This window comes from Penicillium diatomitis, assembly GCF_028827545.1.
Source record: "Penicillium diatomitis strain IBT 30728 chromosome Unknown utg000005l_segment0_segment0, whole genome shotgun sequence".
NCBI lineage: Eukaryota > Fungi > Ascomycota > Eurotiomycetes > Eurotiales > Aspergillaceae > Penicillium > Penicillium diatomitis.
The window spans coordinates 3,603,605-3,628,095 of NW_026623177.1; the positions used below are offsets into that span (position 1 = coordinate 3,603,605).

The 24,491-nt window shown below is 50.8% G+C and overlaps 9 protein-coding genes across 9 annotated transcripts; 5 read left to right on the forward strand and 4 right to left on the reverse strand.

Annotated features, from left to right (window-relative positions):
• Positions 1-360: 360 nt before the first annotated feature.
• N7539_005658 (Zn(2+) transporter ZRT3) lies at positions 361-2,075 on the reverse strand (the record flags this gene model as incomplete). The annotated part of the gene is made up of 3 exons (XM_056935260.1): positions 361-1,752; positions 1,826-1,956; positions 2,024-2,075. 3 exons carry the CDS (start codon positions 2,073-2,075, stop codon positions 361-363), a joined length of 1,575 nt encoding a protein of 524 aa, XP_056790454.1.
• Positions 2,076-3,324: 1,249 nt separating this feature from the next.
• Positions 3,325-4,080, forward strand: N7539_005659 (uncharacterized protein; the record flags this gene model as incomplete). Its single annotated transcript, XM_056935261.1, has 2 exons — positions 3,325-3,407; positions 3,483-4,080. 2 exons carry the CDS (start codon positions 3,325-3,327, stop codon positions 4,078-4,080), a joined length of 681 nt encoding a protein of 226 aa, XP_056790455.1.
• A 485-nt stretch (positions 4,081-4,565) lies between these two features.
• N7539_005660 (uncharacterized protein) lies at positions 4,566-6,411 on the reverse strand (the record flags this gene model as incomplete). Its single annotated transcript, XM_056935262.1, has 2 exons — positions 4,566-6,159; positions 6,218-6,411. The coding sequence occupies 2 exons, from the start codon at positions 6,409-6,411 to the stop codon at positions 4,566-4,568; spliced, it is 1,788 nt and encodes a 595-aa protein (XP_056790456.1).
• A 775-nt stretch (positions 6,412-7,186) lies between these two features.
• Positions 7,187-8,815, forward strand: N7539_005661 (cytochrome P450; the record flags this gene model as incomplete). The annotated part of the gene is made up of 3 exons (XM_056935263.1): positions 7,187-7,397; positions 7,608-8,243; positions 8,334-8,815. 3 exons carry the CDS (start codon positions 7,187-7,189, stop codon positions 8,813-8,815), a joined length of 1,329 nt encoding a protein of 442 aa, XP_056790457.1.
• A 1,205-nt stretch (positions 8,816-10,020) lies between these two features.
• Positions 10,021-10,239, forward strand: N7539_005662 (uncharacterized protein; the record flags this gene model as incomplete). Its single annotated transcript, XM_056935264.1, has 1 exon — positions 10,021-10,239. The coding sequence occupies one exon, from the start codon at positions 10,021-10,023 to the stop codon at positions 10,237-10,239; it is 219 nt and encodes a 72-aa protein (XP_056790458.1).
• Positions 10,240-11,097: 858 nt separating this feature from the next.
• On the reverse strand, positions 11,098-12,776 carry N7539_005663 (guanine deaminase; the record flags this gene model as incomplete). The annotated part of the gene is made up of 2 exons (XM_056935265.1): positions 11,098-12,398; positions 12,461-12,776. The coding sequence occupies 2 exons, from the start codon at positions 12,774-12,776 to the stop codon at positions 11,098-11,100; spliced, it is 1,617 nt and encodes a 538-aa protein (XP_056790459.1).
• A 2,320-nt stretch (positions 12,777-15,096) lies between these two features.
• Positions 15,097-16,516, forward strand: N7539_005664 (uncharacterized protein; the record flags this gene model as incomplete). Its single annotated transcript, XM_056935266.1, has 2 exons — positions 15,097-15,498; positions 15,575-16,516. 2 exons carry the CDS (start codon positions 15,097-15,099, stop codon positions 16,514-16,516), a joined length of 1,344 nt encoding a protein of 447 aa, XP_056790460.1.
• A 991-nt stretch (positions 16,517-17,507) lies between these two features.
• Positions 17,508-19,857, forward strand: N7539_005665 (uncharacterized protein; the record flags this gene model as incomplete). Its single annotated transcript, XM_056935267.1, has 6 exons — positions 17,508-17,672; positions 17,760-17,872; positions 17,945-18,802; positions 18,874-18,960; positions 19,038-19,333; positions 19,397-19,857. 6 exons carry the CDS (start codon positions 17,508-17,510, stop codon positions 19,855-19,857), a joined length of 1,980 nt encoding a protein of 659 aa, XP_056790461.1.
• Positions 19,858-20,700: 843 nt separating this feature from the next.
• N7539_005666 (putative importin 13) lies at positions 20,701-23,796 on the reverse strand (the record flags this gene model as incomplete). Its single annotated transcript, XM_056935268.1, has 1 exon — positions 20,701-23,796. The coding sequence occupies one exon, from the start codon at positions 23,794-23,796 to the stop codon at positions 20,701-20,703; it is 3,096 nt and encodes a 1,031-aa protein (XP_056790462.1).
• Between the last annotated feature and the right edge of the window lie 695 nt (positions 23,797-24,491).

A 24,491-nucleotide genomic window follows, 5' to 3' on the forward strand; every position in this document is an offset into this window, starting at 1 on the left:
CACACCCACAAGACATTCCGATGCAGACGTGTACTGCAACAGAGGAGGGGCCCATACCAACGAAACATAAGCGATGACATGATTTGGAACGTTGGCTCTGAGACAAGATACAAAGAGAAACAATTTGTGCGGAGTGGGAATGACCAGGTCCCAAATGGAAACGAAACCCGCCGTGTATATATATACTCAGTTCTCAGCCGGCGCCGCCATCCATGCAAATATAGACACACGGAAGGATGAGAAGATAAAGATGAACAGCAAACAGTGAGCCATGACCAGCACGATTGAAAGGTGCATCCCAATCGAGATTCCCTAACAGGAGTTGTGGTCAAAGCAGTGCCCCAATGAGCCAGCTCCCTATCAAGCTGTCAATGCAAAACTGAACCCCATCAGCCCCATGCCCACTACAGCAAAGGCCATGCCCATATTCCGGTGATGAGTTAGCCCTAGACCCTCACTAAACAGCTGCAGCGCAACCGATGTCATGACACCGGCGGTCACGGCAAACATGCCCCCGTAGACACCCCAGGACGGACCGACGGATTCAGATCCCTTGCGGCCCGAGCTCCAGAACCACACGGCGGCAATACCAGCCCCGGCCGGTTGACTGATTCCACCCAGAATACTGGACCAGAACATTGCTTTCCATCGCGAGTTCAGAGCGAGGTACAATGGGAGTGCCATGGCAAATCCCTCGACGATGTTGTGAATGAACAGAGCCAAGAAAACAGTGAGCCCAAGTTTGGGACTCGCGTGATTGGTCGCAAAGGTAATAAAGCCCTCGGGAAGTTTGTGCAACGCAATAGCGAGAGAGGTCTGGAGGCCAATCGAGAGGAAGGCATTCTGAGGCACATGGTGATGGTGAATAGGATCTGCTTTCGAGGTGCCTTCTCCAGCATCATCGTGTTCGTGCTGATTATGGCCCTCTTGACACTCGTGATGATGTTGATGAGAGCTATGGTCGTCCGAGATCTTGTGTGCGTCTGGATCGTGCTCTGCGATCGGTCTCTGAGTATGGGAAGAGGACGAGGAAGTCGGTGTATGCGTGGTAATTAACCCGGAATCACCGACACCCAGGTGCTCCTCGTCCGAGGTTGCGAGGGCTGAAATCAAATTAGTGTTATCTGCAATGGGATGTGTCGAGTCTAGTTGACCGTCAAGACTGTGCCGCGATGGGAGTAATTCTGGGCGAGGTTCAAAGTCCCCATGGCCAGACGGCAGCGGCGTGGGAGTCGGAACGAGGACTTTTGTGCATTCTTGCCCACATGTTTGGGAGAAGCCATAACAGGGGCCATTTTCGTCGCATCGATGTTTCACGCCGTCCATCAGGGAGCTGATGCGCCGGGAGATGGACGCTCTGAGGGAACCCTGTCGTTTCGCGCTCGAGACACCAGGGATCTGCGGAGTGACCTGGGACGTCGATTTGGAACCGTGCAACCCAGCAGGGCGCAGTAGGGGGGTCTGCTCATGGGCGCTCTGGGCGCTATGGGCGTGAGGGTGATTTGACGCATCGTCGCAATCTTGCATTTGTTCACCGCGCTCAGGGTCATCTTCCGGCCCGTCGTGGGTGTGGGCGCAATCGACGACATGCGACGGGATGAAACGATGTAAAAAGCCGGAGGCAATGCGGATGACCACCACACCCCCAATGAACAAGCCGGTCAGGATGTAGGCGGATGCAGAAGAGGAATGGCCCGCTCGTGTCAAGTACTCTTTGGACGTGGGCAGCATACTATACAAGGACGTAAAGAGCTATCAATGACGATTAGACTTGTGGGCCATTGTCCAGAGTGCAAAGAGTCCAATCACCATATCGCAGACTTACCATGACACCAGCACTCAGACATAATGAAGCGGACAAGAAGTTGTTGCTGTTCGCAATCTGAAACTTCTTGTCCCGGGTAATGTGGCGTACGATGATATCGACACAGATGATCCCCGAGCCGAGTACACAGGCTGCAGGTAGGTTGGAATTAGTGAAGCTGTGCAACAAACCGCTTTTGGAGAGACTCATGGAGCTTACCGACACCTGAGACGGTGCTCATGACCCATCCTCGAACATCGTTGGCGGCCATGGCGACTGAGCTACGGGCGCAGACTCGGACTCCAAAAGTGATGTCAATCGGGTGCCGCGACGGAGGAAGAGCGGGCGCCAGCCACGGGCGGTGAACCAGTCAACTGGTCAACTGGTCAGTGAACGGGGCCCGACGGCAACCGAGAGAGTTTCCGAAAACAGCGAGCGGTCGAGACTCGAGAAGATAATGAAGTCGCTGGGTTCGGTTTGATGGCTGTCTTTCCTCGTCTTCAACTCATTACCACAATTCTGCAACTTTGAATGAGAAGAGAATGAAGATTAAGAGAAAGAAAAATAACGTGAGTCACCAGCGGGAGGTCAAGCGGTATACGCGAGGACTATGTTTCTGCCTGCTTCGACGAAACAAGTGCAGCTGAGCTTTCTCGAGCACCCAAGGTCCTCACGCGGTGATTTGACGATGCTCCGATGGCAACGGCCCCCCTGTGTCGTCGATCGCCTCACAGTAGTAGCACAGTGCATGGCGACAATTGATGCTATGGCTCGACCACCTGCCGCAGCTCTGTGGCGCTGCCGACTGCAGAATTCATCCAAGGCCTCGGGGTCTGCAGGCTTGGTCGAAGCCGACCAGGCTCTCGCTTGATATGACAGGAGAGCTAGCTGCTAGTACGAGTCTGCACGTACGACTCCGAGTTCTTTGAAGCTCAGAGTTGGTAGCACTCGGAGCCCTGGTAAACCACAACCTAGTATCTTCATCCACATGGATCGAAAATCGATTCGGACTGCTGGCAAGCTTAGGGCTAGCAGTTGTGAATGACACCAAACCCACTACTTACCTAGTTCTTGATCAAGCATTGGCCACAGAAAGGGCTGACAAGGTCTATACAAAGAACGAGTCAACCCACAGGAGGGAAGCATAAAAGCCCTTGGGGTCTATGCTGCCGGAGCCTCAATTGATGGAATGCAGCCACAGTAGGGGCAGCTGCACAATGTAAGACAGGGATGAGGAGAGAGATTGCTCCTGGGGAGAGATTCTATCTAGGCGATGGACTGCGGTGCGTGTGCGGCAGAATCACATGCCATACAAACATCAATCAATGCTCGAAACACCGCCGTAGCCTTGGAAGCATCTACTATGCATGTGTGATCAGCTGTTTTGAAAGATAAATTCCCCTTGGTCCTTGCCCAGTACGTATCATGCCACCCCAGCGAAGGAACGGGGGGTTCGAAAAACACAACATGCAACTTGCGGATGGTTAAAACATCTCAGTTCATGTTGCAACAACCAATACATGAGTACGCGCCGTACGGAGAACGTTATCTCTCGCGGGCCCCCGGCATTGAACCCGTCGGCGCGATCGGCGCGATCGGCGCGGTAGGCGATCGCGGCGATGGGCGACGGCGCGAGGGGACCGTGAGGGCAGATAGGATCAACTTGATGGGGCACCAGGCGCATTAAGACCCAAGCTCTGGTGTCAGAAACAATTTCGCTCAAAAGTTCCACTGTCGCAAAGTTGCTTTGCAATGCCACAGGTCATCCATCCACCGTACCGGACCTCTCCACAGATTACACAATCTACCGTCTTGCAAAGATTGACGAAGCACTTCGACCGGCAATGACCGCGCCAGCATCAGCAGAGAACATGCTATTAGCAGTCGTTGGAGCTCACCTTTCTGGGTTTCCATTGAACAGGGATTTGCTTTCTCGAGGGGCGACTCTCGACCTGGTTACGACGACCGCAAAATGCTACAAGTTATACGCGTTGCCGACACAAGGAGCGGTGCCTAAGCCCGGGTTGCAACGGGTCGCCGAGGGTGGAAACTCAATCGAAGTGGAAGTATGGAGGATGCCGTTGAGTCTCATGGGAAGTTTCCTGAGCACTGTTGCACCGCCCTTGGGAATTGGCTCCATCGAGATGATCGATGGGCGATGGGTGCATGGATTTATCTGCGAGCCCATCGGCTTTAAGAATGCGGTAGACATTACTGCATTCAAAGGGTGGCGGCCCTATATTCAGTCTTTGTCTTCTTCTGGGAGTAACACGTGAAGATTGGATGGACATATCGATGAAGCGAATCCCCAGAGAGCTCTTTGCGCCGCCGCCATGGACTGTGAAAAACCGACAAGTCCCTGCCGATCGCGACTAGAAGACGTATCAATCGTTTCCCAAGTCCCGAGGCGCCAGGACGCAGGAGAAGGAGAAGTCATAGTGAATGACCCAGATGAATGAACCACCGTGCTAGATCTGATTTTCATCGACCTGGTACATGGAGATGCCATGATTGGAAAAAAAGACCTGGCCAATGTGTCCTGTCACCATTGTCTCATCGTTCAAAATTACTGCCCAGGTAGGCATACTTTTACCTGGTAGACTTCCCTTCAAATCATTCACCAAAGCTGGCACATATGTAACGGATTGATGTCAGACTATTCCCGTCGTCGCCACAGAGAATCGTATATAAGTGGTGCGGACAGATGAAAGGTCGCATTTAAATACCTTGCCAGGAATGCACAGTAAGAGATATGTGGACGTCATTGAGTCCCTTCCAGTTCAGGCCCAACAGTAAGATCCACCGAGGCTAGATCACCAATCTCTTCATCGAGCTTTCGAAGGGCTTCACGAGCAAATGGTATGGCTGAAGCCCAGACCTGCAAATTCCAGCGAAGCCTCTCCAGATGATTAAGATAATCTGACTGCTCGTCGGCGTCACCGCTAGTCAGCCACAGCAGTCCAGCCAGAGATCCTACGAGAGCTACCTGTGATGCGGCAGCGAAGCCCCAGAATGACTGCAAGTGCTCTAGTTGAAAAGCCGCAATCAGATTGACCGCAGATGCTAGGCGCGCTCGGGCAGCTCCCCGAATTGCCGCAATCAGACTAGGAGAGTCGTCCGGTGTGAGAATTCGAAGTAATGCGCGATGAATTGTAAGCTCTGCGGCTGCATGGGACAAATGCAGTGCTCCGTTGGTCGATAGCTTTAGAGAGGGCGTGGAGTCCAGCTGAAGACCCGGCGGCAGTGTTGCGTGCCAGGCTCGTAGTTGTAACGCAAGAGGCTTTGCTAGCTCAAGTGCTCCTGATGCTCCAATTCGGTCAAGCAGACCTCCCTTTCGCGTTGCTCCGGTTGAGCAAAAAGTCGCTGTGATACGGCTGAAGATCTTGCTCAATTCAATCAACTGGAGGAAGGCATCCCGGCCTGTAGCACCGTCGACAACGCCGGTTTCGTCATCCCCAGCTGTAGCTTCGGGAAAATCACGAAGAGTACATGGGCGCAGCACCCAGTCGCTCGTCTCATCGTCTCCATCAATCTCCATTGGCAGAAGCGAAGGTCGACCATGTACTAGAGTGCCCCATTTATCCTGTACGAACAAGGCCCAGGCTAACCGCCGTCTCAGACTCTTCTCCCACTCGGGTATTGTCCAGTCCTCGCAGTCGACATGAATGCCCAGGGTGTGTCCCATGGAGATCAGTTGGGCCGGAAGTGCATCGATACTGGAGGCATCTCTCCGCTGTAGTAGAAGCAAGCCCGCCTGCAGAGTCGAGATCTTGGGTCGCCTCCGTGCATCGTCTATTGTTCGCATGGCTAGTCTTTCCAGCCGCCCTGCGTCTGGTACCTGGGTCAAGTTGGCCAGCTGTCTGTCGAAAAACCTCCACTCCAATGCGAGCAGGTAGACTGAGGCAAGCAACGGCGGAGAAAAGTTGCGATATGACTGCGCGTATTTCTCCAGGAATACGCTTTTGTCCAGGATTGGGAATGTCCTGTGTACAATATGGAAGTAAAGATTCACTAGACTCTGGCCCAGCGGACGGATGCAACTTTCGATCTGATCAAGATCTGCCCAGTACTGCGATTGCGAGATAGAGTCATCGTCGGCGTGCGTCAGAAATGCGATGTTTTGGCTAACGCTTCGCGGACATGATCTCGCTGGGCCGCCAGTGGAGACCGCGGGCCTCTTCAAATTAAGTAGAGCAGGTTCATGATAGCTTGCGGGTCCAATATATTCTGTATATCGATACAGATCAAGACCTAGCGTGCCATTCAATAGAGAATTGGCGAAATCAAATCGGGAATGACTCCTAGGGGATTCAACGGATGATGTTGGTGTAGGTGACAGATCATTCAGCGAAAATCTGCTCCAGTCACTTCAGCTTCTATTCTCGACTGCATCTCCAGGCCAAATGTGCATACCTGGTTAGCCCCTCGGCGACTTCTCCATTGGTCCGTATTCGTGGCTGTGGGCCATTGAGAAACGTGCATTCTGTATGATGCAGTTCGCAAGAGGTACAATTGTCTTTGCCTGCATCTCGAACACATCGTGACTTGCGTTGGCGACAACGATCACAGGGGCGCCGCACGAGATCTCTGCGCGATCGTGAAGCCATCTACTTCAGCTGAGACATGTGGTTGTGTGACAACACAGATCAAGCTAGGTGGAGATTGACGGGGCCCTTGTATCATATTCCTGGCTTCTGCGACGAGTGTGCTGCGTGTTTGATGCACAGACATAGCAGTGCCGAGTCGAGCCGGCGCTCAACATGGGAGCTAAGGGTCGAGAACCAGTGGATCCCCACCCCATAATTTATTAGCTAGTGACGGAGTCTGGTCGACGTCGATTGGCTTCGGGCGTTGTAAGTCACGGACGCACACCGCCCGCAGGATGATGAGCTTCCGGTTATTTACGCCTAAGCGGCCAACAGAGGCAGAATCTGTGAGGTGATGACGAGTCATCCTAAGTCTTCAGGCTGCAATCCTGCGAGTCAGGAGTTCAACTATGCTTTTGTCAAGATACAGAGCACTCCATTCCGGACACCAGAGGGAGAAACGACGCTTCAAGATTGCGCTCCGTCCGCCTGGCAATGGGCGTCAAACAGTGCATTAGGAACGTCGCCATTTCCTAAAGTCTGCACTCACTGACTTAGACACGACATAATTGGACATGGCCTCATAAAGTGGAGACAATGTGGAGTGCGATAGAGCATGCTCCTTCAACACTCCTCGAGCAACTTGCAATACCAAGATTATGGAGAGTTTCGGAGAATTTAAAACGTTGTCTTGGATGTTTGTGACTTCTTCGTTGAATATTTTTGCATGGAATTTGACTCCAGATCAAGTCTGCATCTCTTCGAATCTGAACCATGATTCTTGAACTGTTATCCAATGTTGTCCCCTTGGACTCTTATTGCCATTATTGTTAGTCTATACTACTTGAAAACATATCAAGAAATTGTTTTTCCAGTTGTCAACGCCTACGCCGGGGACATTTTCCGTCGAAAGGCATACCGTGAGTATAAGACGAACGCCAAACGATTGATTGCCAAGGGTCTTGCCAAGTACAATGGACCAATCTCTCTGCTGGTGCCTCCATGGGGTAAAGATTGTTCTGCCCTCGGCGTTCAGTGATTGAATTAAGGCAAATAGGGACCTCGACAACCAGGAACTGATCAGAGAAGAAAAATTTGCGCATCTTCCCGGGTTTAAACCTTCATATGCAGTTCACAGTCCGATGGATTGCTGATTGACTTGTTGCGGACCAAACTCTCCCCAAATGAGGAACTTTAACCAACACTTGACCAGCAAGTTGTGGCCGCATTGCAGCATCACTGGGGTGACAGTGATTCCTGGCATCAGATCAGTTGGGAGAGGGACACCACTGGAATCATTTCATGGGCAGCAGCCTCAGTGTTTGTTGGACCCGGGAAAGCCAGCGACCCAGAATGGCAGATGCTTTCTCAGGCGTATGTTCGCGAACTTTTCAGCGCAGTGAGCGAGCTCCATACGTGGCGACCATCTCTACGGTCCGTCGTGCAATGGTTCTTGCCCCATACCTCCGCATGTCAGGCTCTCGCCAGAAAGGCTCGGGTGATGATTGATGAAGTGGTAGAAAGAAGGGCCGAGGAAAGTCATTTGGCACAACGTCAAGGACGCAAAGCACGACGCTACAACGATGTTCTTTCCTGGACTTCTCACATGCCCAGCAACAAGCTCCATCTTGGTGACATCCAACTCGCTCTGGCAGTGGCAGCACTCTTTACCACGAGCGAAGCGTTGAGACAGACACTGACTGACCTTGCCGAACACCCCGAGCTTGTCGCGCCCTTGCGACGAGAGATCGAAGAGTTGATTTCACGTCATGGGTTGTGTCAGGCTGCCTTACAGAAAATGGACATGCTGGACAGCTTGATGAAGGAGTCTCAACGCCAGACCCCTGGCCTAGGTAAAGATCCCAGACCATGATATCATGATCAGCTAGCCATGAAGCCTCACTGCCCAATTCACCAGTACCTAATTGGTCTGGAACGGAAAGCGATCCGCGACACCACGCTTCCGGATGAGACGTTGATACCTAGAGGGTCTCATATCATGGTTGACTCGAGCGATATGTGGAACCCAGAGGTTCACGATTATCCGGATGTGTACGATGGGTATCGATTTGTGAAGCAGCGTCATGCGGGAGACAAAGCGAGTCAATTTGTGCAAGCAAGTCGAGAGCACAACACCTTTGGGGGTGGTCGGCACATTTGCCGCGGCCGCTTCTTCGCTAATGCTGAGCTGAAGATATGCTTAGCCCACATCCTTCTGGATTACGTTGTTCGCTTAAAGGAGGGTTACTGTTCCAAGCCCATGTCATCTGGGGTTTATGACGGCGTCGATTCCGCTGCGGAGCTCGAGGTTCGCCGGAGAAGTGGCTCAGAATGCTGTCCATTCTATGCATTTCTGCATTGTTCGCCTACTGAAACGCCTTTCGGTACTTTCAGGAGCATTGAAATTGAAATGGTCTTTAGTTGATGACTACGCGTTTACCTTTTGAGTGGGACTCTTGTGATCATTGAACAACTCCTCGCCGTTCATGATATCGTACCAAATATGTGGACTCTGCGACTCGATAAGAGCAGTCTGGGTTTGGATGTGCCAAGGCGTCGTCTACAACAGGTAGGGGCTCTTCGCAAGTCCTGAAGCTAAAGCTGGCTGAGATTCTTCTACAGAAGGCCCGATTGCACGCGGTGAACTCAAAGGAGAGGCTCACATACCAATATTTTAGCTGAATTACAAAAGACATGAGGCTGTAGCTTGCTGCATAGTTGAACTGGGGCTACATTGCCCTCAGGAAGCATCTATCGCCTGCGCAATTTCAATATTAGTCATGGCTACGAATAGAGTGAACCAGAGTCTCAAGACCTATATACAGCTTACAGTACCCTGGAATTGCAGGATAAGACATTCCATCCAAAATCCGAGGTAATGCCGAGAAACACTTGTCACTCGAGTGGCGACAACATGGGCTGGAAATTTCCATGCGATCCTGTTCTACTAAGCCTCGAATTTAGAATAGCACCGGCGTAGGCCAGTCAAATCGCGCCGTCTTCAGCACTACTATCAAGGAAACGGCGTCTTCTCCGACGGAGTAAATGAATGGCCAGCTCCACCAAGCTCCATCAGAAAGAGTCAACTAAGCGTCTTGCCAGGGACCAGGGCGACTACGTGGATCTCTCCCGTCGAGTGGACCGCCAAGGAGATCGAGATATCATCAGGAACAGTAGTCGACGTACCAGTCTGGAGGAAATCGTGGCTAACCACGGAGAATGGCCGGTATCAAGGCCTAGAGCTTTGTTTTCACATAGAGCGATTGCGCCTATTACATCAGACGCATCCAAACCGGACCAATTATCTTGGTCCGGCCCGACCATCAGATCGGAGATCGGTCGGCATGCTTCGGGGTAAATTCGGGAATGCCGAGACTTCGCCGAAGAACCTGTGGTTCGTGTTGTTTGGCAGATATCAAGAATGGCAAAGTACCATGAAAAATTTTTCCTTTTCTTGGTGAGTAATATCAAGTAAATGTAGAAGTTTTTCTCTGCTTTATAATTCCGTCCTGCGCCGCGGTCCTGTATCTTTTGCATTCGTGTTTTCATCAGGCTGACCACTCTATAACTTTATACCTCCTCTCGCCTTCCCCTTTCCTATCTACTTGACCGGAGTACTCTGCATCCAAAATGATCAAGTCGGCATTATCTTCTACTTCTGAATTGGGCTCGTTTCATGAACATCCGCAACTTCAGATGTTCGCACGATTACGAAAGCATATGAACAACGTCCAAAAGAAGTGGGGCCCTCTCATGGCTGCCAAAATCGATCTGGACGACGAATACAATTTCCCTCAGGGCCCATATGCTGGCCAAGGCATTCCTCAGAAGAAGTTCAAGCATTGGTGAGTTGCCCGAATGCGATAGTAGTCTTTGGGTCATACCGCAAACAAATTTTTAACCGGTTTCCACGTGGAATAGATTATTCAAATCGAGAATGAAGGACCAACCTTCCAACGCTTCACGAATCCCATGCATCACGACTTTTGAAACCCCTCTTACTATCCTAATATGAATCCACCATCCATTATATGGTCGAGATGCAAGGCGATAGAAAATATTTTCTCACACTACCATGATATCCCGTCACCCATCATCTGTTAATTGTTCTCAAGCTGATCTCCATGACTTTTTCTGTCCTCCATTGATTTTTCAAACCCTAATATCTCATTGAATATACATTTCCAACTTTCTCTTCTTGAAGACACAACAGACCCTATAGTCAGTATTTGTGATGAACCTGTTTCTTCAATACAACCTAATGCTATTCATACCACAACCTTTTTAGTACTAGGCAATGTAACTGTAACAGGTGTGGTTCGTGCATACGTAAAAATGCACTTTCTTAGATTAGTTCGGTCGATATTGAGGTAATCTCCAGTCTGTTCTAGGTCAATGGATAGATTTCAGTCAAATCGAACTCGCGCTGTATCAATTCCATGGATAAGATGTTCCAGTAAGGTGGACGGCACCCAGGACCTGAGTAATCCATCCATGTCCTCAATCATCCTCATAAAGTTTGATAAAGTTCAGCGGTGTATTCATGTGATCAGTATGAGATCGTACCTAGGGCTGCTTGAGTCTACTAATTATCACTCCATACATAGGGATCGCTCACCAATATGAACAGATAGGTGCAAAAGCTCCAAAATAAACATCCCGTCAGGCAGAGTATTCTAGTATCTCCATCTTGCAAAAGGACAGCCTTTATGACCTCGAATGAACAAGTCGGCCTCCGACCCAAACTGCCTTGACATTGCGGTCATCACCACTCCAAACCCATTTGTGAATCTTCTCTTCCCAAGTCTCCGTTTCGAAAAGATCCACATTACCCACCGGCCCAGATTTGATGAGACTGCAAACACCGTTGTTTTGTTGGGAAAGCGGACTTTGCGTAACATCTTGCACGCTTCCAAGCTCAATGAGCTGTGCGTCCCAGATCATGCCCTCGTCAAAGCCGCCCAAATCGGCGGCCATGTCGACTACGGCTGCTCCGCCGCGAGTGGCCAGGTAAAGACTTTCCTCCACGCTCAGTTTTTCGCGGTCCAAGGACGGTTTCTTGTCGGCGTGGCCATTCTCTTGCACTTGCTCGGTCTTGCTTTGCTTGAATGAAGCCGTGTGTCCTAGCAATCGGGATACCAGACAGGTCTGGCGGACGGCTTCCAGGATGCTGGGGCTATAGCCACCACTGACATCGGTGCCTAGTCCGACCTTAATGCCGTCGTCGAGGAATGTACGGACAGGAGCAATGCCGGAGCCCAAAGCCGAGTTCGATGCCGGACAGTGTGAGATTTTGGCGTCCCGTTGTCGAACGAGCTGCCGCTCTTCGGGGGTGAGATGCACCGCATGCGCGAGAATAGTCCGCTTGGTGAGCAAGTCGTATCTGTCGTAGACTGCTGCATAGCTATCGGCCTCAGGGAACAATTCCTTGACCAAGGCAATTTCATTTGTGTTCTCAGAGATGTGCGTCTGGATGTGTAAAGGCGGGTTGAATTCAGCGGCCATTTTTCCCAGGCCCTCTAATGCAGCTCGGGTGCATGTGGGCGCGAATCGCGGTGTGAGAATGGGCTTCACCAAGACCCCCTTGGGATCAAGGCGATGTATGTAGTCGATGGTTGATCTACTGGCACTTAAGGAGTCCTCGGCTGAAATGTCCTTGTAATAAGAGGGGCAAAAGTCTGGATTATCCATGCAGACACGCCCGATGAACGCCCGTTGTCCTCGTGAATGACAGAGTGCTGCAAGGGCATTTGTTGCGGGGACATGGATGGTGGCAAAATAGGATGCACACGTTGTTCCATGAGATAGCGTACGCGCCACGACTTGATCATAGATTCGCAACGCAGACGCTGGTGTACTCTCCGGTAAGGTGTTTTTTCCTTGGAGTTGGTCCGCCTGAAAGCCAAATTTGGACTCTACCGGGAACGTGTACTTTTCTAGCCAATCTAGCAGTGTGGATGAACCGAACAATCCCACGTTAGGAAATTGAGGGGCGTGAATGTGTGTATCTTTGTAGACCGTCAGATAACCCAAAATGATAGAGATGGAAGGGGAATACCGGGAGGCGTACCTATAAATCCAGGGAAGAAAAACTCATTTCGCCCCTCGCTTGCGCGCACAATCTTGACCTTGATCTCTTCTACATGAAAGCCATTTGTGGTTGAGGCATCCACATCAATCCAGTTCATTCGACTCATCAGAGCTCTGAATCCTTGATCATCGTGGGCTTGCCAGTCCGAACCTTTGATACGACCATCTGCCGTAGACACCCACAGTGCGCCACGATTGCGAACAAGTTCTGTACGTGGGCTGGTGCTCGAGTCGGGGGGACACGATGTTTGAATAAATGTGCCTCTGTAGACTGTGTAGACGTACGGTTGTGCCATCTTCTGAGATTCAGTCAAGCTCGCTGAAGGCTCGTGCAAAGATTCCGCGTGGTTGGCTTTTTTGTCTTTCCAGAGATTTTGGGCAAAGCACGGATAGGACGGCTTTATCTTCGCTTAATTGTAAGTCATGCAGGACAAGGTAAATTTTTTGAAGGTGTCTAGCAGCGACTGAACTCACTGTTATACGTTTCCCCCTTTTCCCCCGAGAGACGTAAAAGCTGACGCCGTGGGGTTTCCAGAAGGGCAGTTCCACCCTGCTCTGCTATGGCAAGCGGAGTCTTAGCGGGTTAGGCGGGTTGCAACTTGATGCACGACTATGGGGTATGAGTTTAAATGGTTCCAGCCAGTCGTGGAAGTCGCCGTGATGGAATTGAGGACCCCGCAGAGGATCAGCGCCTTGCTTGACTTGACAAGAGGTGGTGGGTGACAAAATCTTTCTCTGGGAGATCGAAATCCATTTGATAACGCTTTGTCTCGCATTCAGGATTGGATATTTTTCCTGTTCGGTGCTCGGCTGCCTCCGAGGCTGTTTGGATGTTACGGAATTTCACCAGAATCTTAGAAAATCAGGGCACGGTTCGAGACATTTGTGTGCGGGTGAGTGCGGATGAGCGGTATTTTTGAGGTATTGTACGGTAAGAGGGGCATCGATCGACGATAAGCGCCAAAGTTACGACTCACGGGCTGCCGGAGCCCTACTCCCAGAAGTCAACGATGGAAGAATAGAGCCGTGGCCACGTGCAGCCCTTCGGATGGCCTCTGGAATAATACTCTGGGCAAATCTCAGCTATGTTGAGTCGTGGTATACTACTATGCAATATGGATGCCCTTTAGGAACTACCGGCCTGTCCCGTTGCAGTGCTTCCGTCTCACCCGCCAGCTCAATACTACTTCAATATAGTATATACTACATACTATAGAGGGGAATGCTCAAGGCAGTCTGATCTCACCAGACAGGTCGAGTCATAGAGGAACCAAACCACCACCCCCAGCACGCACGTCCAGAGATCTCCCAGCCCGACCGTACAACACCTATCCGTTGGTTGTCGAGGGGCACAAGTGATGATCAAAAGGAGTGTATCATTGCAATGCAAAAGAATCCGACTGTAAAGACTGTCCTGAATCCTCAATTCCCTTCTCCGATGGATCTCCCGGATCCCATGAAGTCGTACAATCCCTTGGTTCCTTCTTGGATTCCTTAGGTGATCAAGTTGATTGACCCCTCTCGTAATGTCCAAATAGTCTCTCCCGACTATAAGGCCACCATCAGGCACACGCACCTCTGCAAACCATCTGCTCTAGGTACATGCAACCGGATTCCCTACTACAATACTCATATTTACTAGGTAAGTTACCTATTGTCCTAAATACATAAATGCCCCCCGTCTGTCTCGCTCGATAGGTAGTCCATTGTGCTGTGTCGAGTCTTCAATTTGAAGACTCGCTTAGACTTTTTATACCCCCCCCCCCCCCCCCCCCGATCTTGATCTTTCAAGTCGGTAAACCTCTAGAATGGTAATGATTGCGTTTCATGCTCGAACATAAAAGGTTGTGGTGGGAGTAGGGTAAGCTCTGACTGGTGTCACTGTCTACTTCTAGTAAGTGTCTACTAACTTAGTCTAGTAGTCTACATGTGAAACATGTAGAGAAACACCACGTGGCTCACGCCGGACGTGGAGTTTGCGTTGTGTGTCATCATTAATATCTATGATGGCTTCGGATGCTATTTCCAGTACTGCTAGGTAGCACTACTCTTAACCCATCAAAGACCTTGTCACCGTGACTGCCAGCTGCTAGGTTCGCATACGGTGGAATCAATTGCTTATCCGTTGAACAACAAAATCAATCATCATCGCCAGCAGCACCTGTTTCAGGGGCAGAACAGCACAGCCAATCTTATGAAATCGTTTGTTCGTGAGACTCTCTAGAGTAAAAGACGGAAACTTGAAAGTAGTGCTGACATGTGATCATCGTAGGCAATGCAGATCTCACAGAAAGATGTCCCAGCTAGTAGACCATAGCTAGCCGTTGCCGTAGAAACAATCGCCCCGCTGCAAACGCCCAGATAAGATGATCGCAAACTGATAATCATGCAAGAACCGGAAGATGATCAGACGTCACAAACGAGCAGAAAGTCTCTCTTGTGCAGATCGAAGTCGACATATCTGAAACAAGAGTTGTTCTAATCACCTTCTTCTTATGGTCATTCTCGCAGGCTAAAATTCCTTCCTCTCGAACTCTATCCACCACCCTCTTTAACCGGGGCGCAGAAGCCCAGGGGCCCAGGCATTCCAACGGTCCCAGTCCGAATCGTGCCAGGATGCTTGCACCAAAACCATCCCTGCGCTTCATTGCACTCGGCTTGATGCTGAGTCTAGGCACCTTGGCCATTCTTCTCCTGCATATTCGGTCCACACAGGATCGAAAATCCCAATATATCCTGAAAACCTCATCATCGGGATTAAACAGTCAATCACATTGCGAGCAAACGTCACAGACGCCGTCTTCCACGGAGAATGACACTTGGGAGTTTAACACAAAGCGCGATGCCTTGAATTATGGCCTTTCCGATGAGCAGTGTCAACTCGCGTTTCCGAAATTATTTGTGGACATCGAAAAATCAGCGGCCTTGAAGAAAGCCATCTCGCCGATCACTTTTGACGACTTAGACTCGAGGGAAGTAGAGGACGGCATGGTTCGCGCGATGATCGTCCAAGGGCAGGTACGTATGCAACCAAAAGCCGTGGCATTATCGGGAGAAGGCAATCATTCTTGTCTGACCCGATCTTCTTCTCTAGCTGTATATCATCGAGTACGCCTCGATGCCTGTGACGGCTACACGAGCACGCGCTACACTTCATTCACTCCACCGTGCCTTAATGGCCGATCCAAATCGACACATACTCCCCAACATCGAATTCATCTTGACGAGCGAGGACTTTGCCACTGAACCGACAGGTCGTGGACCTATCTGGGCCTATTCCAAGCGCGAGGCCGATGACGCTGTCTGGTTAATGCCAGATTTTGGATACTGGGCCTGGCCAGAGGTGCGAATCGGACCCTACCACGAGATTCAACGGCGCATCGCTGCCATCGACGATGGAGAGATCCATCCTGATGGCACTGTGACGCCAGGTTTGAAGTTTGCCGAGAAGAAGAAACAGCTTGTTTGGCGCGGCAGCCTTGCGACAAACCCGGCCGTTCGCGGCAGGCTGCTCAAGTCCACGCAAGGCAAAAGCTGGGCAAGCGTCCGAGTGATTGACTGGGATGACGAGAACGATATTCGCTTCAATCTGCTGCCTATTGAAGATCACTGTCGCTACATGTTTCTTGCCCACACGGAAGGCCGCAGTTTCTCCGGTCGGGGCAAGTATCTACTCAACTGTCGCTCCGTCGTGGTCTCCCATCCTCTCATTTGGCGCGAGGCACACCACGCCGCGCTGGTCGCCACCGGCCCCGATGCCAACTTTGTGGAAGTCAGCGAAGATTTCTCGGATCTGTCGCGCAAGTTAGACTACTTGATTGATAACCCTCAAGTTGCGGAGCGTATTGCCGAGAATGCGGTACGCACATTCCGTGATCGATACCTGACACCTGCAGCAGAGTCCTGTTACTGGAGGCGTCTGATTCGACAGTATGGATCTGTCCTGGACTTTGAGCCCAATTTACATGCTGCGGGTCGAGATGGAAAATTGACGGCGCGTGGTACACCTTTCGAGACGTGGTCCTTAATGCATTGACTGAGGAGGGGGTTCACGAATATGTTGCATGACTAGCGGTGCTTTTTCTTCTCAACGATACATGATGATGTTATGACACTATCGGATGTAGATCATTGTAAATTCCCATCTTTGACATTCGTCTTCCATGCCACTCACTCGAGTCATTCTCTGGGCGCTGGAGTCACCGGTGTAAGGTACACATGACAAAAGTGAAGACAGCGGTGTAGGTGGAAGATCACTTCTTCATGGAGGCTTGATTCACTCTGTTCTCTGAACCCAAGTGAGCATTAGTAGATCAAAGCACACATTCAAGCTATGAGACCATGAAAGTACCCTATTCATGGAATCATGGAATCATGGTTAGAAGACAGCAGCCGCTACCCAGAACTATAGTCAGTCGTCTGAGACGCCCGTACTTTGACCGATATATGTACATAGCAGGCTGGTCACAGTGAATGTGCAAGAGGCTATTGGCATGTAACGAAGATCAGAAAAAGCGCCCAAAAATATAGTGGAGGTAGGTGAATGCAAACTCATAAGCCTCACGGATCGAAGCTAGGGTACGCTTGTGTCGGGATGCTCTTATCGACCGTAATGTAGTGATAGACTCGAGAGTGAAACGACCTGGCGAAAGAAATTCATAAGAGCCAGAGGGAATTGATTAAGTGATCGACCTTGGAATGATCGGGGAGTCTCATTTAACCAGGTTTGCCGTCAATTCATGAAAATCATCTCCGTGTTCATTGGTATCTCAGTCTCTTGTTGATTTTGTATTCCCAATTGGGACTAACTGGTCCCAGCTGGGGATGGACTCGGGGCACTTCTCATTGGTCAAGAAGGTGGACGATTCTCCACTGGAGACCCGAGAAGAGAAAAAAAAATGCATGGGTTTCCCCGTCCGGCGAAAGCGAAAGAGTCATCTAAAAAGAGGAGCCGGTTTCCGAGCTGACTGGACTATCAAGACTGTCGTCGGAGGGCAGCTGGCCAGCATTCTTCCCGATGATGCACCATGAGCAAGCGCTCTTTCGAGGAGACCAGGGCCGGTCAGCCATCTGAGGCCGATCACAATGGCTTAATGCCCATTCATGACTTACTTTCGCCCGATGAACAGGAGCGCGATCCGACTCCACCCGCGGGTCAGACCAAGAAGGCCCGGAACTTCATAGCGACCGTGGTGAGTATTCTAGACTGTCGAGCCCAGATGATATAGCTGGGCAACATGACCAAGTCGCAATCAATTTTACGCTAACGGACATGTTAGGCTTGCGAGACGTGTCGTCTCAAAAAGACACGATGTGATGAGTCCCGACCGAAGTGTGGGCTCTGCAAGTCCCTCGGACTGGACTGTGTCTACAATGAACGCAAATCGTCCAAGTAAGAAGCCTTGCAGCTCGAATGATCGCTGTCTATGTGTAGTTGCTCAAGGCTGACAGCTCATCAATGCAGACGGGACCAGTCACTCACAATGATCATGAGCACGCTTCATCGATTAGAGACGAAACTGGAGAATATCCCATCCTCGATTCTGAGCAATCTGCTGCAATCTCTAGAGGGGCATCTTGATCTGTCTAATGATCGATCTCAGGGAGCGCATCCATCTCCTGCGCGTCGAGAAAGCGGCCGACAGATGGCGATGGTGCCTGCCTCTGCCACTCCAGGCTTCACTCCCGCCGCGCCTGATGAGGATGATTTTCACGCGGAGCATCAACATGACACTGCCCCAGACTCATCGGGACGGGTCTCTATCTCCTTCAGTCAGCATGGCGTTATTTTGTGGCCAGGTGCACGGTCAATACTGCCTGACAAGCTGCTCTCGGCGTATGAATTACTGGGCCAGAACTACGTGATCGAGCTGGAATCGACGCGACCTCCTCTGCCCATGTTCATCAGTCCCTTCCCCTTGCACTCAGGGGAGCGTTGGCTCGAACTTCTGCCGCTGTCGTTGATCAAAGGCTTAGCGGATGCCTTCTTTGCCGTGTTCAATCCGTCCACTCCGATCATGGACAAGGCGTTCTTTTTCTCTTTCACCTTGGGGGCCGCCATTGAGAGTGGTTTCGGGTATACCATGGAGAGCTGCCTTGTCTTGAATGTGCTAGCTCTTGGATGTCTAGGAGTTCTAGCGTATCAAGAGGGTAATTACCCACTCTTGGGCACCCAACGCTATCGCTTTGAACCCCCCGAATGGATGAATGTCGTCTACGAGGAACAGCCTGGTCTGCGATTCTTCAACGAAGCTCGTCGTCGTATTGGCTTTTTGATGTGCAGCAATGATATCCAGAGTTGCCAGTTCTTTCTTCTGTCCTCGTAAGCCGCAGCAACTGCCGCCAGCGCCTCAAGTCATTTGATCGAAACGATGCTAACGAATCTGTTTTCAGTGTCTATTACAGCCAGATACCCAGACCGATGGACGCGTGGGCGATGATCCATCGCGCTGCGAGCTGTTGTCTTTCTATGCTGACCAAGTGAGTCCATACTGAAACTTGACTTCAATGGCGCGAGAACGCCTGTCCGACCTGCGGCCTGCTAAGATCTCCTCCAGTCATGATGTCAACTTTGATGAATGGGAGGGCGATATGAAATCTCGCGTCTACTGGAATTGTCTCATGAACGAGACCATCTTGGTTCAGGAGCTGCATCTGCCTCCCAGCGGACTCTCGCGATTGGAAGAAAAGGTTCCCATACCCAAATTCATCGCTTTCGAGTCGACGGGCTACCAAGCAACCCGTTTCTCGTCGACCAATGTGGTCGACGATTCGTACTTTCAGTACCATTTCCTTGCACAAGTGGCACATCGGATCATATTGACGCGAATCCGCCATTCCTTGTACTTTTATTGTATGTGGGAATGCTGCCCCTGACCGCTCAAAACTCACGTTGTACTGACACCTTGGGAACCAGCCGATTCGGGAAATATTCCTCAACCGGCTGTCAATGCTGAACTCCATCACCAGCTCGAACAATGGCGCAATAATCTTCCACCGGCCATCCAATTCTCCGATGCTCAGCTTCAACCCTGTTACTCTACCCCCATTAATGATCTCTCTTCCGTTCAGCCCTCACCCTCCTCGACGGCCTCTCCAATCCAAACCTCGTCACGTCCGTCCGACTCCAATCGTCCGTTATCGCCTGCGGTGGCAGTGACCGATGCCATGCTGCGAGGACGTTACATGATTGCCAAGTTCCACATTGGCAGACCATATCTCTACAAAGCCCTTCGCATCCCCCATCTGTTGACAGAAGACGATTATGAACAGATCCGAAGTGGACTCCACAACGCCATGGACTGGCCTGTCACCCAGGGAATCTTTCGAAAAATGAAAAGCTGCATTCCAATCAAGTTTGCATTTTGTTCCCAGTAAGTTGATTTGTTATGAACAACTCCATTAAGGTTTTCATTCCTTGTCGAAGAGTCACCGCTAACGTGCGACCCTTTTCCGCCGCGTCGGCAGATTCTTTGGTCAGGTCCTCCTGTTCTTTTGTATCGCACACTCACCCAGTGCGCGGGTACGGGAAACCTTGCCGTCTGGGTGGGAACGTTGGAATGATGAAATGATGCGATTCTTGGAGGATTGCTCACACACAAGCCCTGCTGTGGCCCGAGATCTGGAGTTGCTGCGCTCATTGTGGCCGGCACAAGATTGAGGCATCTTTCCTGAGCTTCGTCGAGTACTTGACAGAGCAAATACGCCCGTTACGTCAGAGAGAATTCGTCCAGATGAAGTATCCGCAAATGGAAAGCTTGATATGAATGCAATCACTGAGATCGTCTCACTTATTGTTACGCAAAACTTTCCAGGGGTTTTATTAAACACTCATCTTTTTGACTTACGATCTCTGAAATTTCATTTCAAGGAAGGATCGCATAACTGAGACATTAAGCGAATTAGAGGAGCTCGACGCAGACTCAAAGCGAACAATCCCTTTACGACCGAAGAATGATCAAGACTCCAGAGTTCATTGACGTCTCGTCATATGTGCTCCAGAACCCATACATGTAACTCAACGCTCGCGTATACTTGGTTGATTGATCTAGATCGAGATTGACGACTTTGTAATTTGAGCCTCGTAAGTCCTTGGTCAGGGCTATTTCGGTCTATAAGCTATCTCATAAGATCATAGAAGAATGCTAGTGATTGTTAGACGCTTGCGATCGACGTACATGGAGTAGAATTACTTGGTTTTCGATGATGAGACTCTTGCTCTCACCGAGCATAATCGTAGCTCATGCCACGACATTTCAGCCAGAACGTGCGCACAATTTCAATAAATTGCTGGCGTGCACTACGGGCAACAATGAGGGATTCCAAGAAACGAGACTTTTCCTGGGCACTAGGAAGCGAAGACGAAGACCCAGAGTCATCTGCGTTGCGCGACTCTAGCGCCGCCAGGGCATGATGGATAGCTGGGCGGGCTAAACCCTGCTTCTTGAAGAGAAGGCGGCGGAGAACATCGCCTAGGTAGGCCAGATCCGAGCGTGCGCACTGGCCTGAAATCTGGTGAACAAGATTTTGGCTAAGTGGAGAGATGAACGGATTGAGGACTTGATCCAGCGCAATTATCTCCTCGGACGAGGTACCTCGGAGATCAATAAGAGTCACCCAGAAAGCGGCAGCCGAACGAAGAGGCAGCGCCTCGGCTCGAGTCAACGCATGGAGAGCAAAGTGGAGCGGAATGGCAAAGGCGGGGGAAGTCTGATATGCGGAATCGGAGGGCAGAGCAGGGAGGGGATCAGTCAAGGAAAAGAGAAGGGCGTAGTACTTGGGAACGAGCCGGGTGTAGAAGTCAATACAAGCGTTGGCAGTCTCGGGGTCGTAGAGTTCCGGTTGGTCAAGCATGGACACAAAAAGCTGGGCAACATGGCGCATCAATGCGAGTGCTTCATCGCGAATGCGCATGGAGTGGGACGAATGTGACGCGAGGAAGGATGAAGCAGTCCCCATGATGACATCAGTACCTGATATTCCAAGCGGGAAACTTTGTATAAAGTCAACCGTCAGAGATGGAGGGAAGACAAAGAGGCCACACCTCTCGGTATAGCCTGCTTTGAGGATGTCGCATGCCGCGTCGATCATATTATTGTCGACAGGGAAATCAACAATCAGAAGGCGCATGGCCTCCATGATCAGTTGTTGCGCATGAGACCCAGGACCTGAGCTCCAAAATAATGAGCGATGGTCATCATCATTGCGCTGCTCAGCGGTTGAATCGATATTGATCACCTCGTCGGCATCCGACCGGAGACCCCGGCCGATGCTGGCGATGCAACTGAGAATTAAATGGCCGTGTATGCAAGCAAATTCTTGCCCTAATTTGGCGGCCTCCTCGCGGGCGCAGTTCGCCTCTTGCACGAAGAAGGTTAACATCCGCTCCAAATTTTGGACTTTTTCCTCATCAGAGTCTAGCTTCTGAACAATAGCCGCAATACCTTCGAGGACCTTGGGCATGGTAGATGAGGTCGCAGTCGGCTTAGTACGAAAATGATCCAGCTGATCCAGAAAGACTGGCAGCTCTGCTGTCAATGCACGAGAACAAGATTTCGAAAGAGTAAGGAAAGACCGAGAAGCTGCTTGCGCGCAAGATTCAAAGTTCAGTGACTCAAACAAAATATTGAGAATACCCGGAAGTAGTGGCTTGCGGCGCTCGAAGTATGATTCGTATTTCCCAAAAGCATCCACCATAGTTTGACGGGCCTTTAGAGGAACGTCGTCCGCCCCGCCAGCGGACAGTCTGGAGAATGCATCGCTGCCAAAGATAGCGTCCAAGCACTGGTCTGCATGTCCATTCTCGTCCACTGCCTCCGAAAGTCGAGCAAGGCAGAACATGGCGGCTTCAAACCCACGCCAGTCGCCCACTTGAAGGCAATTTGTTGCACTCTCTTGGAAGACACTCACGAGCTCAACGCCAAGGATAGGGTAGGCCGAGAGAAGGTAATCGCAAACATCATGACGAAACGCATTGAATTCGCTTCTTTCATCATCGCTCCACTCCGCTTGATCCTCTGCTGTGGGATAGAGCAACTTATTGAACAGGCCAAGTACAACTTGTGCCAGGTGCGTCTTGATCGTGTGCCACTTGGAACCATCGCTATCAACTTCATCTAAGAGTCTTTCCGCAATTTCGTTCCAGAACTCCAAAATACGAGGAGTGGCAGGGTCATCAATGACAGCATACCCTGGTGCCTTGAGAATGTCGTGGGCAAGCACCAGGATCTTAGCATGCTCAGGGCTAATCGGCTCATCGAAAAGCTTCAACTGCAGATGTGACAAGAAAGCTACTAGGAGATCAACAAATGCCAAACTCTCCGGGGCTTCATCACCCTCAGCGAGCGAAGTGAGATGACTCTTTACAACTGAGTCCGCCAAGATCTGGGAAAGCGACCACATAGAAGCATCGTCAAAGGCTGGACGACGACTGTCAATGACCGAAGTCAGAGTTGATGCCGCAATTTCGTTCAAACCCGGTAATCTCAGAGTCTGGATGACCGTGTGGCCACAGGAAATAGCCAAGGCATGGATATTTTCTCCTTCTGGAAGAGAACGTGATGAGATCACGCCAAGCCATGCTTTCCACGAGCCCATCGTTTCACTGGCCAGGTTCTGTCGGACTTGATCATCTAATGTCCCGGCACCCATCTCTGACATCCGTCCAAGAACGTACTGCACAAGCACAAAGCCATCTCGCGTGTTGGTCATTGCACGCTTTAGGGCAGGACCCGAAAGGTCCACCGGCTCGTCATCAAGTCGCGATGTCGTCTCCGCCAACGCAACAGAGAGAAAGAGGAGGGCCATCACTGATTGGGTGTCGAGGGTTGGCAGCAGAGTGTCGCCAAAGTCCACCGTCTGGGCTTGATGCTCGTCAACGTAGCCGCCATGTGCCAGACTTGCTGCCACCTGCCACAAGACTCTCTCCGCTTGGCAAGTAGAATGTCTGAATAGCGTCACCAAGCTAGATGCAAGCTTGCGAATAACCATCACCTGCTCAGACTGCGCCACGAGCTCCACACAGTGAGTGATCAATCGCCTCAAGACTTGCGCGCACATTGACTGATCAACCTCTTGACTCGAGACATTCACTTTGACGGTGAATGTCAGCGCACCCATGAATCGATGGTGTGTCGTGGGCCCTGTCAGCAGGGCATCTGCAATCTGCCAGGCATATTCACCTCGTTGGAGATCTTGGAGGCGTGCCTGGATCTCATTGATGCGCGCGGGCTGTCTTTGATTGGCGGGCGAGTAAAGCTCAGTGACCAAGGTACGAGCTTCTGAAATCGGGTCTGCAGCTTGACTCCTTGATTCCATGACTACTATGAGCTTGAGACACAAGCCCGCCCCTTCTGGATATTTGTCTTCCAAAGTCAAATAAAAAGGATGACAGTCCAGGTCGGGCTGCGATCTGGATCACTTGTACACCTGAAAGCCGGAGGAAATATTATGTCATCCCTTTAGACAGTCCGACCAGGTGGGCTGCCGCCAATTGAAAAGGTTAAGTTGGGCGGTGATCCCACCGAGCGAGCTGGACAGTGGATTATTATTTATCCGGCCGGCATCGTAGGCGCCCGAGTCACTGCAACAGTACAACCTGGTCAATGGCTATTGCAACAGCGTGATTGTCACTTCATTTTCACTTAAGAAGGTCTGCATCGATTCTCTTGTGGTAAATACGATAATACAGTTGAGATTGCGAATCGATTACTCAACCTATACTGTAAGCAGAAGCTTCTAGAACGATATACATAACATGACAGGGATATCGCTGTATGCGGTCTGGAGAACACCTTGCTTAGTGGTGAGTCAACTCGAGGGAGTCGGACACAGGGCTAGATCAGCATTTGGTGAAAGAACGGGTCTTGACAGGCGTGCTGGAAGCGACAGTTGGAGAGGGTGGCCTTCCAAGATCGGCATGATAGTAGATCGGCCAGTAACTCATCTGCCGCCTCAACTTCATTCGGCTCGGGAACTATGAGGATTAGAAGGGTCTCCCTTGTATGTATCAC